General features: G+C 47.4%; 2 protein-coding genes across 2 annotated transcripts in view; one reads left to right on the top strand and one right to left on the bottom strand.

Annotated features, from left to right (window-relative positions):
• Window positions 1-6,934: 6,934 nt before the first annotated feature.
• GSG1 (germ cell associated 1) lies at window positions 6,935-12,327 on the top strand. The gene is made up of 5 exons (XM_062195503.1): window positions 6,935-7,256; window positions 8,481-8,651; window positions 9,200-9,352; window positions 9,971-10,082; window positions 11,985-12,327. The coding sequence occupies exons 1-5, from the start codon at window positions 6,938-6,940 to the stop codon at window positions 12,325-12,327; spliced, it is 1,098 nt and encodes a 365-aa protein (XP_062051487.1). The 5' UTR covers window positions 6,935-6,937.
• Window positions 12,328-13,165: 838 nt separating this feature from the next.
• FAM234B (family with sequence similarity 234 member B) overlaps window positions 13,166-16,303 on the bottom strand; it is a 41,476-nt gene continuing 38,338 nt past the window's right edge. The window contains exon 13 of the mRNA XM_062194855.1: window positions 13,166-15,581. Within this exon, the coding sequence (XP_062050839.1) occupies window positions 15,576-15,581 (6 nt within the window). The 3' untranslated portion in view covers window positions 13,166-15,575. The remainder of the gene's footprint in view (window positions 15,582-16,303) is intronic.

Raw genomic sequence — 16,303 nt, 5'->3', positions numbered from 1 at the left:
CAGTAAATCAGCTCAGTCCCACCTCTAGGCTTCATGATGTCACAAATGGTGAGATGCATACATATCCTTGTGGAAGGCACCCTGAAATGGGAACGCACAAAAGTTAAATAGTGTGTTGAGATGTGGAATCTTTGTGTCTGTACTGAGTCATGAGCTTCGGAGCCTAGCCTAATTATATTTATGTTGCATTGACTAGCAATTACTTTTTCTGAGAGAGGAAAGGGAAGAAAAAAAAAATATTAACATGCCCAAATTACAATGAAAGGAAGTGAGTGGGATGCTGGGCTCTGATTTTTGCGGCCAGGCAGAGAAACCCATGTTTTGTCACAAAGAGGAAATTGGACATTGTGGCACAGAGTCCTTGGAGAGGGGGTAGCACAAGACTAGTCGTGTGTAACAGCCAGGCCAGCACGCACGTAAAACACACACTGCTTCCTTGGGAGGATCCAGGCTTTGTGGAGTCCTAAAATCATATCTTTTTTTAAGAAAAATAAAATTACAAGTAGAAATTAGGTAGCAGGGTCTTGGAAGGGGCCCAACCAAGCGGGCAGCCACAAAGCTGAGGTTTCATCCCACTCGCTCTAAATCTACCTCTGGGCTTCCTCGTGCAACACACGTATGACTCCACCACTCCTATCCCCTTTTCCCTGGAGAAGGCAAACTTCAGGCTATTAAGGCACAAGGGGTGCGGTTTATGAGCACAGGCAATAAAAACCGAAGACACAAGGCTGCCAAACCAGTGACTCAAGCGGGATATGAGAAGTGTTTGCAAGTATTTGAAGGGTGTAAGCACAGAGAAGGAAAAAGGAGTGTTCATGGTTCTGGGGTGGAGAGGGAATGAGGACACCATTCAGGACAGAAATATGCGCGTACAGCTCATCAGGAAGCCTTGGCTGCCTGTATTTTCTGATAGTGTGCTGTTGGATTTCCCATGGGAAGTATTTGAGGATCTCTGGAGTTGCTGCAAAGTGGAACTGGCCACACAAAAATGTGCTACAGGAAGCAATCCTACAAGACGTGCCCCAGGGAGTGGCTGGGTGCCCCCAGAGTTCACTGTGAGCCGTGAATTCCATCGGGCTGACACATGGGTTCCTGCAGGGTGTGCAGGGAGCAGGCCCGAGGAGGAAAAAGAGCAGTCCTACAGGGAGGAGGGGCCACCTCCACCCACATCTCCCTGATGTGGAAGGAAGCAGGAAGAGGCAAGAAGTGTGAGGGGATAGCACCACCCAGCGTTGTCCTGGCACTGTGGAGCCAGGAAGCCCAGAGCCAATTCAACTGTAAAAGTGACCACAGAACTCCTGCTTGTTCTGTCACACCGGACAAAGGGTCATTTGGGTGAGACAGAAAACGTGCCTGGACATCCGTCCATGTTATCCACTTAGCTCATTCACATCAATCTGAGACTATATTGGGTGATAAAAGCAGGATCCAAAGAGACTCAGTTGGCTAGACAGGGACAAACATTGAAGTTAAAGGGAACCTGACTTTGATCCCTTAAACTAACTGCACAAATACAGTAAGGGAGAAACATGACTTTGTGGCTTACCTGGGAGAGATGGGAAAAGGCGGAGCAGGATTTAGAGGGTTTCATTAAAACTAAACCCCAAATCAGTCAAACAGGTGTCATTTTCCATTAATTTCCTGGATGGATATTAAGAGTTTTTTAAAATGACCAATTCCTGGGACTCACCCCAGGACTACTATGGAATCTTAGGGTGGGGCCCAAGAAATGGCATATTCTCCCAACTTCCAGACATCTTTCTGCTGCTTGGTCCTATTTGAGAGTGTCACTTTAAAATGAAGGAGGGGACTTTGGGGGAATTCACAGTTATGACAAATAATCAGAATGGAATTTAGAAAGTGTTAAGAGACAAGTACAGAGTGACAAGGACAAAGAGGAAGGAGCTATCTGTCTCAGAAAAATAGAAACATCCTCAAAGAATGAGTCACATTTCACTCCAGTCTTGATGAGAGGCAAGCAGCTCCCCAGGTAGGAGGAATGCAAGGCACTGGAGACAGAAGGAAAAGCTTCGACCAAGGTGTGGCGGATGAAGTCCACAGAGTGTTTAGGGAATCCCAAGCACTTGCAGAATGCCTCCCAAACTTGTCCTCCAATGGCTGTGTGCAATTTTGAAGACAGAAAGAACAACTTGTTCTTCTAACTGGCGGCAAGATGCTAATCAACTCGTTGACTTGCAGGATTACTTTTTAAAGTAAAAAAAATTCTTTCCTTGCCTAACAGTTGGAAAAGAAATGATATATGGCCATAGCAGTACTGACCCTGGCTGGTATTTATTTATCTCCAACCCTACTCCATCCAAGTCCTCATGCCCATCCCCAACATTCCACTGCTCTCTCGCCTTCAGCATTTGGTGTGGAGGGTGGTACTTTCCATAATCCTTACTAACAACACTAGCCAGAAGGCAGAGACCACCCATGGCCCAAGGAAGTTGTTTCTTATCACTGTGTTCCTGAGGACATTGCAGAGAACAGAGTGCCTTCAAAAGAGAGGTAAAACCCTATTCGACAGCACTTTTATAGAATTGGTGACCCCATAATAATTTCCATGTCTGCCCACAAAATCAAGCCCAATGCATTCCCACCAGTTACCTAGGGAATGGCAGTTAGATAGAAACTAAACCATCAGATAACTTTTGAAAGTCATGTCCCTCTGCAAAGGCAGGTCCCCATTTTTTTCGTGCTTAATTCCAGATCCCCATTGGCAAGCTCTCTGTGTAATCTCCCAGAACAGCTGGCCTGTGATTGCATTGTCAATTATTAAATGCCCATGTCTCCTGCAAGGCAGCATTTAATCATGAGGCAATCTAAAATATATGAGATAGAAGGGGAGGGCTGGGAAGGAGAGGGGGGAGGTGGGCAGGCAGCTTTCATTCTCGCCACATTTAACCAAAGGGACTGGGAGCACAGATGGCATCCTTTGGTCCCTCCAGACAAACCGCAAGACGCTGACCATGGCCAAGGTAACCAACCTCTTCTTCTTCTTGCTCAGCAGATACTTCCCACAGCTATTTTGCATGTGGTTCTTTTAAGAGGTGTGCCTATCCCACCCATTTGTTGTCCTTACTAACATTTATTGATGCTGAATTTTTCTGTTAAAATATGTTAGTGGAAGGATTCCGGATATATTGACACCTATGTACTCCCTGGTGACCTAAGTCCCTTGGGTGTTGGAGAAGCCACTTGGTTCTTTTCCTAGCGAGGCAAGAGTCACCTTTGCATGGTATGTGTCACCTATGCAAAGATGAAGCTTTTCTGATGACTGCTAATTCTTCAGGATCTTTAAGGAAACCATCACAAAGTGAGATTTGTTCTTCCGACTCAAGAGATACGTGGATCCTAGAGAGAAAGGGCATGTTTTGGGGAAAGGAATGAAATATGTAATAATGGGCATGGTACTCTAGGAGTTTAAGATAATTCTTGACAGGGTTTTTAGTGAGATTAGCATCAGTTACCAAGATGGTGATTCTTGAATATGGGTTCCTTTATGCCTGTCCTGGGTGGACACTTATTCTAGAAAGTGCTTCTGTGAGCTTCAGTTTGTGCTCTGTTCCATCTCCCGTTATTTCTCAAGTCTCCACTTCCTTCAGGGAGGTGTCATGGTGGTGCCAAGAAGTGGGACGTACTTTGGTGTGAACTTCATTATTGCTTATTCTGAATAACCCAGAGGATAACTTCTCACTGTGTGTAACCTGAGATTGTGAACAGAGTTCCAGTTTGATGAGATGTGATAGTAAACTGATTTCTAAACCAAAGAAGATTGAAAATTGTTTCTGACAGTGAACCCTATCAGAACATTCAGGATTGCCTAAATCCTTAATTCAGCTGTTCTACAGAATGATTAGAGAGGATGCATTACCTGGAAGTCCATTTCCTATTTGTACAATGGATACAAGAATAATTAGAAAGACTAGCATAGTAACAGATGATGACTATAATAAATATGGTTTTCATAAATAAAACATGAAAAACACACTCTTTTTGAAAGACAGGGCAATACATAACTCCATATCAAGCAATATAACATCTTTCCTTCTCCCAGGTGCTGTGGGTTTTTTTCATCCTTAGCCAAGGTCAGTCTAAGCCTTGCAAGGACTGACTGACAATTCTTGGTGGAGTTAATTTGTTGAGTGCTTTTTAAAAAATCAAATTAGTAGATTGTATAACAAAAGCTATTTTATCGAATGTTTTGTCTGTTGACATATACATATGTATTTATATATATATATATGTGAACCTTATGTATTTCTGATCACCACAAGTAATACATATTTTGTCTGTTGAATGTACTGAGTCCCTGTACATTCCGAAGCACAAACTTACATCTCTAAGATAATATTCTCTGTTAAATGTAAAAGCTGCTAAGCTGAGGGTAATGACAGAGGCAGATTTACAGGCCTGTCCACTTAGCAATGGTTTTATTTACATCTCTTAAGCTAAGCAGATTTAGGGCTGATTAATTCTGAATCGAGGGATCCCCCAGAAATCTCTAGACAATTTACTTTAGAAGCATCAGTCATTATCTAAGCGTGGGCTTCTCTGTGCAGGAAGTATGCTCCCAAACACCAAGTGTGAGGCCTGTCAGATTGCTTTATTATTCCAAATCAAATTCAATTGCTCCAGGCCACCACTAAACAAGCTGATCCACAGATGATCTTCCTCTTCTCTTAGGCTGAAGTTATAAAGAAAACAGGGGTTCTTTCTGTGGCCACACTATGTGTCCCCACTCTGAGTCAGGCACAGTTGCTGCCTTGAGAGCTCGACTCTGGAGACCTCCCTATGTCTCTGTGGTCACAACCAGGCAGCCACTTCCCATCTGAGAGTCTGTAGTGTCAGTGGCAGTTGATGGAAGATGGCCCAGATCTCACCCCCTTTCGAGCCCAAAAGTGCCATCTCCTCTCCAGAGATACAGATACAGACAGAGGGATCTCCTCTCTGCTGGTTCACTCCCCCAGTGGCCACAGCAGATAGGGATAGGCCAGGTCAAGGCTGGGAGTCTGGAACTCCATCCAAGTCTCCCATGTGGATGGCAGGGGCCCAAGTACTTGAGCCATCACCTGCTACTTCCCTGGATGTCCATTAGCAGGAAACGGGTATTGGAACTGGAAGTGGAGGCAGACGTGACAAGTAGTTCTTCACCATTGCACCAAGCACATGCCCACCCCATCTCCAGGGGTTTCAATGGCCCCGCATGCCAGCTGGTTCACCGCCCCCTTAATCCTCCACGTCCTATAGCTTCCATCTGCTCCCCAGGGCATGAGCACTGCCGAACATTTTTTCCTCCTCTGAGGCAGAGAAGAGTTCATGCGGCAACTCACTTTGTTACAGTAACACAGACCTCAGCAAGTTAGTGCTACTGACTTTCAATGAAAACAAAGCCAAAAACAACAACCACAAAGAGCACTTGGAGCACTCCCAATTCTTTTTCTAAGCTCTCTCTGTAACAGCCTCAGTGGCCTACTCACACTGAGCTTATTGTTATCTGATGCTCCCTCAGACCATCCCGAGTTTAATAATCAGTTTAGTATTGAGTGTCCAGTGTGCAAAAAACTGTGCCAGCCACTGTGGAGAAGAAAAAATGAAAAAAACAATGACACATCTGCCTGATGGCACTTGTAAGTCTTAGAAGGGGGGGCTAGGATGTAAGCACAAATAAGTGGGAAGACACCACCATCAAGGAGACAACAACCAAGCCTCAAAGTCCTTCCAAAGCCCACTTCCAGTGCAAGGTGCCGTTTGAGGGATTTTTCCTGAAGCAGGGGGGACTTGAGGTACAATTCAGAGAGCAGGACTGCCATAGATGGAGGCTGGCCACGGCAGCATTGGAGCTGGCCACCAGCACCCCCTTCCTGCTCAGGCCCCGAGGCCCAAGCGCACCAGTTAGGGCTGCAGGCAAATCTGTCACTCTTTCTCAGAATAGGAGCTGTCCCTGGGGTGGTTGTAGCTCTTCCACAAAGGTACACAGGCACATCCTCCTAGGGTTTGCCAGCTGGCGGCCCCATACACACGATTTTCAGTGCTTAAAGCAGCACTAGAAGACTCAGATACATATCCAGTTCTGACTTTGCATGCCTCATTCTAAGAGCGGACTTCAAAAGGTTTGTGGAAAACGGAATGAGAAGGCATGTGTCGGGTGGCACCTGGCACAGTCATTAGGATGCCACTTGGGGTGTCTATATCTCACTTCACAGTGCCTGGCTTCAAGTCCCAGCTCTGCTTCGGATTCCAGCTTCTTGCTAATGTGCACCCTGAGAGGCAGCAGGTGATGGCTCAGGTAGCTGGGTAGAGACCTGGATTGAGTTCTTGAATCCCTGCTTAAGCCCCAGCAGAGGGCCATTGTGGGTATTTGGGGAGTAAATCAGCAATGGGAGTGCTCTCTCTTTTTCTATCTCTGGCTCTCTTTGGCTAACTATCTGTCTTAAATAAATAAGCAAACAAATCAATAGTGCCAAAAACCATTGAAACCCATGCAGAGTTTTCTCATGAACTTTTTTGAAGACCCCCTCATATGCATGGATTTTAATTTTTTTGGACCAAAATAAATTCATGTTTTCATTCCATTTCCACGAACTTTTTAAAGTATTCTCATAAGTTGTCCTATCTGGTGGATCCGTTTCCCCCTACTTCTGTGTCTTGCTGTATATCTTGGCCAGAGTCCAGTCCCCGCCATTATCAGATCTATGCACATCACTGCTCCTTTTCTGTAGAAACCATACAAGGTACAGATCATCTGATGGGGCTGGCTCCAGGCCACTCCCAGAGCAGAGTGCCTGGGAAGCTCTCAGAGGCTGACTGTGCCTGTGGGTGTGGGGATATGGCTCAGGCTGAGGGAGCCACGGGAAGGGGCCCACGTGTGTCTGAGGAGGCTCTGTCTTCAGGCACTCATCTCCCCTCCCCTCCTCTTGTGTCTGTGTTGCAGATGGAACTCCCGCAGGGCTCCTCTGGCCAACGGACACGCCTATCTGCCGTCCTCAGCCTGCTATCACTCAGCCTCTCCACAACATCCCTGCTCAGCAGCTACTGGTTTGTGGGCACACAGAAGGTGCCCAAGCCCGTGTGCGGGAAAGGTCTGGCAACCGAGTGCTTTGACGTGCCGGTGCCCGTGGATGGCGGCGTCCCCAACGCATCATCCCAGGAGGTGGTGCAATACAGCTGGGAGGCTGGGGATGACCGGTTCACCTTCCTTACCTTCCGCAGTGGCATGTGGCTATCCTGTGAGGAAATCATGGAAGAACCAGGTAGCCCCGTCTTCCCAGCTGCCCGGGTATTTTTTAGGGGGGACAAAGGATCTTCCTTTGCAGGCAAGCAAATCAGTTAAGACAGTTTAAGGCTGAGGCAGCAGTGGGAGTATAGTGGCCCCCAACCTAGCACCCGAGTAAGTCCCTTCTCCTTGGGTTTTCCCTTTTAATAAGGTCAAAAGTCCTGTTGTTCACCTCCTCTCTCTTTAGGAGCCTCGCTGGTTTAAAAATAGCACGTTTGTAATAGCATTAACCTTGGGCGTTGCTTCCAGACCTTTCACATTACGAGAATTTCTGTCCTCGTAAGCTGGAATTGCTGTCTAAAACAAAACAGAAAGGGAGGAGTATTGCAGGGGAAGCTCCAGCTCTGTGACCTTCTGTGGATAACTTCATTTTTATGGGCCTTGGTTTTCTCAGTTGGTAGCAGAAAGGATCGCCAGAGATCATCTTTTAAAGTCTCTTCCTCCCCCTCACCTCCAAAAAGGATCTTCTCATTTTAAAAATTATTGTTAGAATTTTAAAAATCTAAAAGTCTGGAGTCCCCCAGAGGGTAACTGAGGGGGCACCCTTGGGAAAGCTGATGACTAACCTTCCCAGGCCCCTTGCCGCCTGGTGGGATCCAGCGCGCAGGCACCGCGGCCAAGTGCATGTGTGTTATCAAGATGCAGTCCTCAGGAGGGCAGATGGGGCTGGGGACACCGTCTGTCTGCTCAGAGCAAAGGCCATCCTGTGGCCTGCAAGAGAGCACCTGGTGGTGAATTTTTCCTAATCCAGAGTCACCTGCAATTTGAGATCTGCTACTTCTGATTTACACTGAGGGAAACAGAGATGGACAGGGAATTAAAACGTACGTGCACTTGCATTTATATTCTTTATTGAGCCACCTAAGCCTGCTCCACCCCAATCCTGGAAACACTTTACTACCCTTTGGTGTGGTGAGCCCTTTCAAACGTGAGCAATACGGACATTCACCCATGGAGGCGCTCGCCAGGTAACATCTTCATAATCAGAAATGGAGGAGAAATTGATCTTGGATGCCTATAGCCTGTGCCTGTCAGCTCTCCATATGTCCCTCCCTGCTTCCAGAAAGAGACATTTATTGTGTACCTGCTCTGTAGGCAGGAGGTGTTTTTCTGGAGACTGCCCTCGATGTGGGGTGAGGAAGGCTTTGGTTCCACCCACCCAAGGCAGCACCTCCACAAAGTTGTACCTTGTATGTTTCAGGGGAGAGGTGCCGAAGTTTCCTTGAACTCACACCACCAACCGAGAGAGGTGAGAAAGGACTACTGGAATTTGCCGCGTTGCAAGGCCCATGTCACTCCGCTCTCCGATTTGGAGGGAAGCGGTTGATGGAGAAGCCCTTCCTCCCCCACCTCCCCCTGGGGCTCGTGGCAAGTATGTGTTTGTTCATTTACCATTGAGTGGGGCCTCTCTGGATCTTACCTGCGCTGTGACCTCCTGCTCTTCTCTTCTTCTGAGTCCCCTGGGGGTGACACCCATGCATCCTCCAGCCGGCTTTCATGCATGTTGCAGGCAAGCAACGCAGGAGTGCAGGGAGAAGTAAAGTTCACATTAAGAATCGCCAACCCCTCCAACCTCTCTTGTTGCCAAGTAACCATGGAAGCAGCTTAGACTTTTCCTTTTCTTTTCCTGTAAAATAAAGGGAGGGAAGTTGAAAAAAGTCAACATGATTGCCCCCAAATGAAATAGGGAACAAGAGAGACAAAGATGGTGACTTAGCAGTTATGTCCCTGAAGGATTTGTGGCACTTCTGCAGTTTCTGCTCTGACCTCCCTAGCCATGTCTACAACCCATCACCACCCCGTTCACCCTCCCTTTGGCAGACACTATCGGGCTCTTGGTTTCTGTGGGACTCCTATGCTCACATTTGTCCAGTATTTCCCGTCAAGGTGAGGTATCCTTCTTTCTCTCGTTTCTTACAGAGATCCTCTGGTTATCACTGGGAGCCCAGATCACCTACATCGGACTTCAATTCATCAGCTTCCTCTTGCTACTAACAGACTTGCTCCTCACTGGGAACCCTGGCCGTGGGCTCAAGCTGAGCGCCTTTGCTGCCATTTCGTCTGTTTTGTCAGGTGAGTGGCTGTCCAGCCATCTCTGAAGTACTGGCTGGAGGGCTTGAGTCTCCATGCATCCTGGAGGAGAGGAAGGAAAAGCCCAAAGTGGTACAGAAACTGCCAGTAGGAGACACATTACAGACATCTTTAGTTTTCAACTGAAATAACAAGTGAAACTGTATATTGGATCATTCCAGGCTATAGTGACTCGCCTCAGAGTTCCTTTATTGGCAGGCTTTCTCAGTATGTAAAATCTGCCATTTGGTTCATTTTCCAGTTGTGTTACATACACAGCTTTTCAAGCCTGTCTCTGCTGGATGAAGTGAGAGGTGTATGTAAGAGGAAGACGAAAGGGTAGGAAGAAGTCAAAGGGAGCCACAGTTCTGGGTGCAGCATTGACTTAAATGCTGTCGCATAGCTCTCAGCCTGAAGTCTGGGGTAAGCTACCGTAGAGATGTGCATTCAAGGAGAAGCCGCCATGGCAGCTCAATCTCCCAGGAAATGCGGTGGTGGGAGAGGAATGGGTGCCCCAACACAGGCTGAATAAAACTGAGGCCCTCACTCCAAAATCAGGCTCACGGGAGATGGCGGTGGCAGCCTTTCTCTAAGGGCTCTGCTTGCCTCTTCCCTCTGTAGGCCTTCTAGGGATGGTAGCCCATATGATGTACTCACAAGTCTTCCAAGCAACTGCCAACCTGGGGCCAGAAGACTGGAGACCACATACTTGGAATTATGGCTGGGCCTTCTAGTAAGTGTTTCTCATTCATTTCCCAAACCTCTTCAGCCCCCGCCCTAGCTGCCCTTCATTAGAGTTCCTCACCCCAGCTAGATGCTTGCTCCTATGTCCTCCTGTCTTTTCTTCATCCCAGAAGCCTATCAACCAGACCGAGGCTTGGATCTCTGGGACATGGCCCTCCCTTTCCTGCATGCTCAGAGGTACAGAGAAGATTCCTCTGGTTGGTTTCATGAGGCTGCTTTGTCCAGTGTTTCTGCTTGCCAGCTGTGGCAACTGTCTGTGAATAATGAGTCTGATTTTGTACTGTTTATGGAAATGGTGTTCTGTACTTTTTTATGATTCAAGGTATTGGAGGGCAGAGAATGGAGAATTAGCTTTGAGATTTGTATTGAGTTCTGTCAATGCCATTGAATTGATCATCAGTTGAATTCTCAGCTATCCATTATAAACTCCCTGAAGCCAAGAGCAACTTCTTGCTCCTATCTCCATTCTTGTTCTACCAAACTGTGATAGAAATAAAACTCCCAGACCGTAGTCATTCTCTAACCCGTCAAAACGAAGAGGCAGTTATTACAGATTTCTCTTAGAGAGGATCAGCAAGCATGACAAAACAAGCACTCAAGCCAAAGAATTCCTTTATTAAAAGCTTCCTGCTTTCTCCCTTGGGGAGCACGCACTGCAAAGCTGCCAGTTTGGACTTGCATTAGCTATCTGGTGTGAATCCTGCGGACAGTAATAGCCCTGAAAAAACACAGTGCAGGGCAGGATGAAAGCCTCAATATGGCCATTGTGAGATCCTAGCCCCTTCCTCCTTCCTCCATGGTATAGAATGTTAATTGATTCAAGAGTCTTTAGCCTACTCTACCAACAATCACATTAGTTTCTTTTTCCAGGCCCACCGTGTCTCACCTTTGTTCATCTTCAAACCATTCTTGGCATTAAAACTGTAGGGCTCAGAAGCATCCCAGCCTGCATTTACTTTGTTTAACAAATACGAACACACAGTCCCCACATGTAGCCTGGCTTTGACCATCACTTGGTCTCATGGAATCCCTCCCTAACCTCACAAAATTTCCTGTTTCCTAAGCTTCCCAGAATCATGGGGCAATTTAGGGCTTTCACTTTCCAAGTTTGCAGGAATGTGTTTGATATAGTTCCCTGGTGTCTTTTTTCCTTTCTTGAATCCACCCAATTTCTCTTAATCTCCAGTTTCTCTTCTATCCATCATGAATTTCCTTAAGCCAAGAACCACATTGTTCTCATAATAAGCAAATTCCATTTGTGCAACCAAAATACCGCCCATTTGTAGTAAATACTTTCCTCAGTGACTCTCAGAGGCCCCAGTTTGGGGAACCTAAGACTTGCTAAGTTCAAAACAAAGGAAGACGCAAGAGAGGAATGGTTCTGACTGGCCATCTGAGGAACCAAAGGGAAATCTTTGGCAGTAGGCATTGGGATGATAGAGGAAGGGAGGAAAAGGGATAAAGAGGGAGGGAGGAGTACATTAGGCTATGTCCCCTAAATATGGCTGAGCTGTAGCCCTGTAGAATCTTAGAGATTTTTACACAAGTAACTGTAGCTTGGGAAATACACACACACACACACACACACAAAATAGGCACACCAGGTATAAAATAGCATGATGCTGACAAGTTACTAATTCAGTGGAAACAAACCCATTTAATTCTCCTTGTCTGGTTTTAGTTCTACATCAGTTGTTGTCTTTCAGAACATTGAGAAATGCCCAAAGATGGGCCCAATTAAGTGCTCTTGCTCACAGCTTACCTGAAACGTGGGAGAAGGCAGAACATGCAGATCCCTAAATCGCTTCAAGGCTCAGCCTAGTCCACCGTAGGAGGCGATCATGGCATCTTTGTTTCTTACTGTCCAATTTTTTTCTTCATTTGTCCCTAGCACGGCCTGGGTCTCCTTCACCTGCTGCATGGCATCAGCTGTCACCACGTTCAACACCTACACCAGGATGGTGCTGGAGTTCAAGTGCCGGCACAGTAAGAGCTTCAAAGAAAACCCGGGGTGCCTACCGCATCACCACCAGTGTTTCCTTCAGCAGCTGTCGTGTGCAGCCCACCCGGGAGGGCCTTTGCCCAGCTACCACCAGTACCCCAATCAGCCCCCCCACTCGGTCTCTGAAGGAGTTGACTTCTATTCAGCGCTACAAAACAAGGGGTTTCAACAAGGGACCAGCCAGGAGCTAAAAGAAGCGACTGGGGCCGCTGTAGAGGAAGAACAGTGTTAGGTATTAAGTGGGTTTGGAGAGCTGGCTGAGCCCTACCTTCCACGTTGTTTCTCATCAACATCTGCTTAAGCCAAAGTTTGTCTCTTGAGCATCATTTTTAGAGGCTAAGAATACCAGGGGCTCTTCAGGTCTAAGGCCAAGGGGGTGCCTGGGTGCCATTGCTCCCATTCCTTCCATAGCTCTGTCTAGGTCTACCCATTTCCAATATCTCATGCACCCCAAATTCCTTTCTTCCCTTTAATGACTGCTTGTGTGCCAGGCTCTGGTCTCTGCAATGGATACAAAGAGGAGTAAAATACAGCTCCTGTCCTTAAGGGTCTTATCAATCCAGCTATTGGTCTGGGAACCAGAGAAATGGAGGTGAGTGAAGCAATAGTCGTTTGTGGCTCCATTTTCCATGATGAACTTGAATTTTTCTGGAAGTCACACACTGGCAATATGAGGTACTGCTGAGTGCTTTGGTGTGTGAGACAGATGTCCTCCATCTGCCTGTCACAGTGTCCTGTGTCCAAAGCGGTACCAATAACTGTTATTAAATAGGATCCTGGAAATCATCTGAAGAGTAGTGTAACGTGAGGTTCTTCCAGCCTTGTCACAGGGTCAGGTTCATTTCCAGAAATGGCTCACGGGGGTTACTCAGATGGGACTGTGGAGGATCACACAGTGGCTTCTCCAGTGAACAAGGCTATGGCCTTGGCTCCTCTCTGGATTCCCTTCCAAGAAACTTATCCTATTATTTCCCCCATTTAGAATGCCAACCACCCACTTGCCCTTTCTCTTTTCCATAAGAAACATGAGCCACCTTTGATGGCTAAGAATGAGAACAGCACCAGGCATATTCTGGAACACGGTTTTTATTTGTTCTGTAACAGTTCACATTTTCAATAGTGCTTCCTGACAATATACCAGCTGGCTCTTCTTTCGTGTGCACAATGAGGGGAGCTCACATTCACATTCACAGGGCTGAGAGGATCCCCATGCCACACATTTCGGGAGTGGTGAGGGGGTTGTCTAGGGCAGAGTGGGGAGGTTTGGGAGGAGAGGAAAGAGGAGAGGCCAGGAGGAGGGGCAGACCCTTGCATCTGCAGAAGTCATCACTATGTCTAAGTCATGCTCACACTGCCTTGGCTGGCACCCCCGCCCACAGCAGGAGAGGGGGAGGGAAGGAGCTCCTGCTAGCCCAGACATCGTCTGGGTAGTGGCTGCCTGTAAGGAGAAGGAAGTTTGGGGACATACTTGACAAGAGACCAGCACCCCCGTGGGTCAGATGAAGCTTCCTCAATCTCCAGCCACCACTCACCCGCTTCCGTGCCAGCTGCAGGAGGAAGAAATCTGAAGCTGGAACCGTGTTTAACAGCAAGGGAGGAGGCAACCTTACCACAGTCAGAATCTATGTTAAGTCTGCAAATTCATGCACCATAAGGAATTCAGTGACATTGCGTTTTTCTAGGTTCTTCTGGGACCACCCTTGCCCAAAACAGTGGCCCCCAACAGGTCCCCAGTAAGCAACCTTGTATTTCACTCCCTTCCAGTACGGCTAGCTTCCCAGCCAGCGGCAACTTGGTCAGGAACCCGGTTAGGCCTAGCTGGCTCAGTCAGGCCACAGGAGTCAACTATGAATTAGTCTTTAGAATTCTACACTAAACCACACTAGATCCTAGGCCCTTAGTATCAAGTAGACTCAAACCCTAAAAAAGATCTGGGAACCATCTCCATACTTGGGTCTCCTTTTAACTGTGCCACAAAATTCAAGCTGGACCTGCACACAACTCCCAAAGCATTGAAGCCAAATTTGCTAATGTGGGTCTGAGGCAGAGATGGCCAGTAACCTTGTTAAGGACCATCTGCAGGCCAGAACAACGTGCCAGCTTGGACCCATCACTACTGACCTCCTGGGATGTCATAATGCCTATTAATCGGCAATTAATAGATATCCCTTTCAATCTGCAGTCCGTCATTTTCTGGAATCCGTTTATTAGCATAAGCTAAAAAGAGAACTCTAAGTAATGAGAGAGCCTGATTTACATTCATGGATGTCTGGTCAGAATGCTTCAAGAAGAAAAGCAGTTCTCCACCAGCCACTGTGGAGTCTTCTGCCATGCGAGCAGTGGCCTACAAGTACAGAGAAGGACCTAATAGAACAAATTTCTATAGAAGAAGGGGGAATAAGCCCTGGAGCTAATTCTAAAGAACCTAACCATTTACAAAGTTATTTACCTATAAATTTCTTCAAAATATAATGCTTCAAAGGGTCTATCAGAAGGGAGGGGAGCATAGAGGAAAATGGTTGCATACTGGACTCAGAAGGAAAAGTCCAGAAACATATCCCTGAATAAAAGAGGAAGCAAAAGCAAGAGGAGGCAAGGAGGACGCCTTCTAGAAAAAGACACTGAGAGAGCAGCAGCAATTCACGGGCCTGCGTGGTTCCTGATGCTGGCCGCCTCTACGCTGAAGACAGCAGGCACACACTCTCTCCTGAGGTTACGGCAGGAAAATGGTCATGACTGGCAGGACCATCAAAGCCACGTGGAACACAGCACGGGGACTTGGTCGGAGAGGGTCACTGAAACTACTTCTCTTGCTCCCTCTGTGGTAGGGAAAAGGTTATTCTTATGGTCACTTCCTAGATAGAGGTGGAAAGCACAAGGAAACAGGATGCACAAGACAAGGAAGAGGTGAAAATGCTGGGGTGGCTAACTCAGTGTTTTGCACCTGCTATCTACAATTGGGAAATAACCAACAGGAAAGTGGGGAGAGGAGAGAACTCATGAGTGACCTTCACAATCAGGCCACTTGCAAGTCTCAAGACAACAGACTACAAATATTTCACAGAGAACAAGGAACTGGATCCCTGAAGTTGAGGACATACCTGGAAAACAATTTTACCATACTCCAAAACAAAACACACACACACACACACACACGCTCCATGCACACAGCATAATGCAGGCTAGTCATAGCCTTCACTGGTTTCCCAGCAAGAATTTATAAATTAAGACATACAAAAAAAAAAAAAAAACTTATAACCCATTTGCAAACTCTGCACAAGGAGTTCCTAGAGGGGCGGGAGGTGGGGGAGGCGCACGGGCGGCAGAGCTCAGGCCCACTGCGATAGGCGCCTCCCCAAGTGCCGCGCGCCAGTCACACAGAGGTGGTGGAGGCGGCTGACGTCTTCTCTCCAGGGCGAGGACGGATTCCACCCTGGCATCCGCTGTGTTCCCCCTTCTGAAACTGCAGACTCCGTCAGACTAGATCTGTGGGGGGAAATGGGGTGTCAGGGACCCTCTGTCTCTCAGGAGAGAGAAAAGTGTCAGCGTGACGGAGGAAACTTGGAAAGGGCAAATGTGCTGCTGTTCTCCCGGGCTTCTGCTTAGCCCAGTGCTTGGTATCTCTCCTCCCTCTAGAAAGGCCCAAAGACATCGTCCTCCGTGATGAGCTCTTAAACTCTGACCTCCCGGGGCAGCGAGGGTCCTGGTGTTTCCATAATCCAGAGATAACTCTTCAATATGTAACTGCTCCCTCATGCTGGGAGTGTCACTGGCTCCAGCCAGACAATTCTAGTTGTGTAGACCCCTCTCAGTCATCGGGACCATAAACACCATGACCCTGTACTTCCAAGTGGTCCCTTACGGGAATGGTATCATTTCTGGCTGAAAACGAGAACCATTTCTTCACTGTCATGGACCACACTCAGCAAAGAATCCTGATGCAAACAAACTGGGAACTGATACCTACATACTCAGGAAAGCAGCCAGGCTGGGCGTTGTGGCACAGCAGTTAAGATGCCACTTGGGACACCTACATTCCCTATCCAAGTGCCTGAGTTAGAGTTCTACCTCTGCTTCTGACCCAGCTTCCTGTTAGCATGTAGCCTGGGAGGCGGGAGATGATGGCTCTAGGACCTGGGTCCCTGACATCAACACGGGAGACCTGGATTGAGTTCCTGGTTCCTGCCTTCAGCCTGGCCTGGTCCAGC

This window comes from Lepus europaeus, chromosome 6 (genome assembly GCF_033115175.1).
Source record: "Lepus europaeus isolate LE1 chromosome 6, mLepTim1.pri, whole genome shotgun sequence".
NCBI lineage: Eukaryota > Metazoa > Chordata > Mammalia > Lagomorpha > Leporidae > Lepus > Lepus europaeus.
This window is presented reverse-complemented; position numbering and strand designations above follow the sequence as displayed.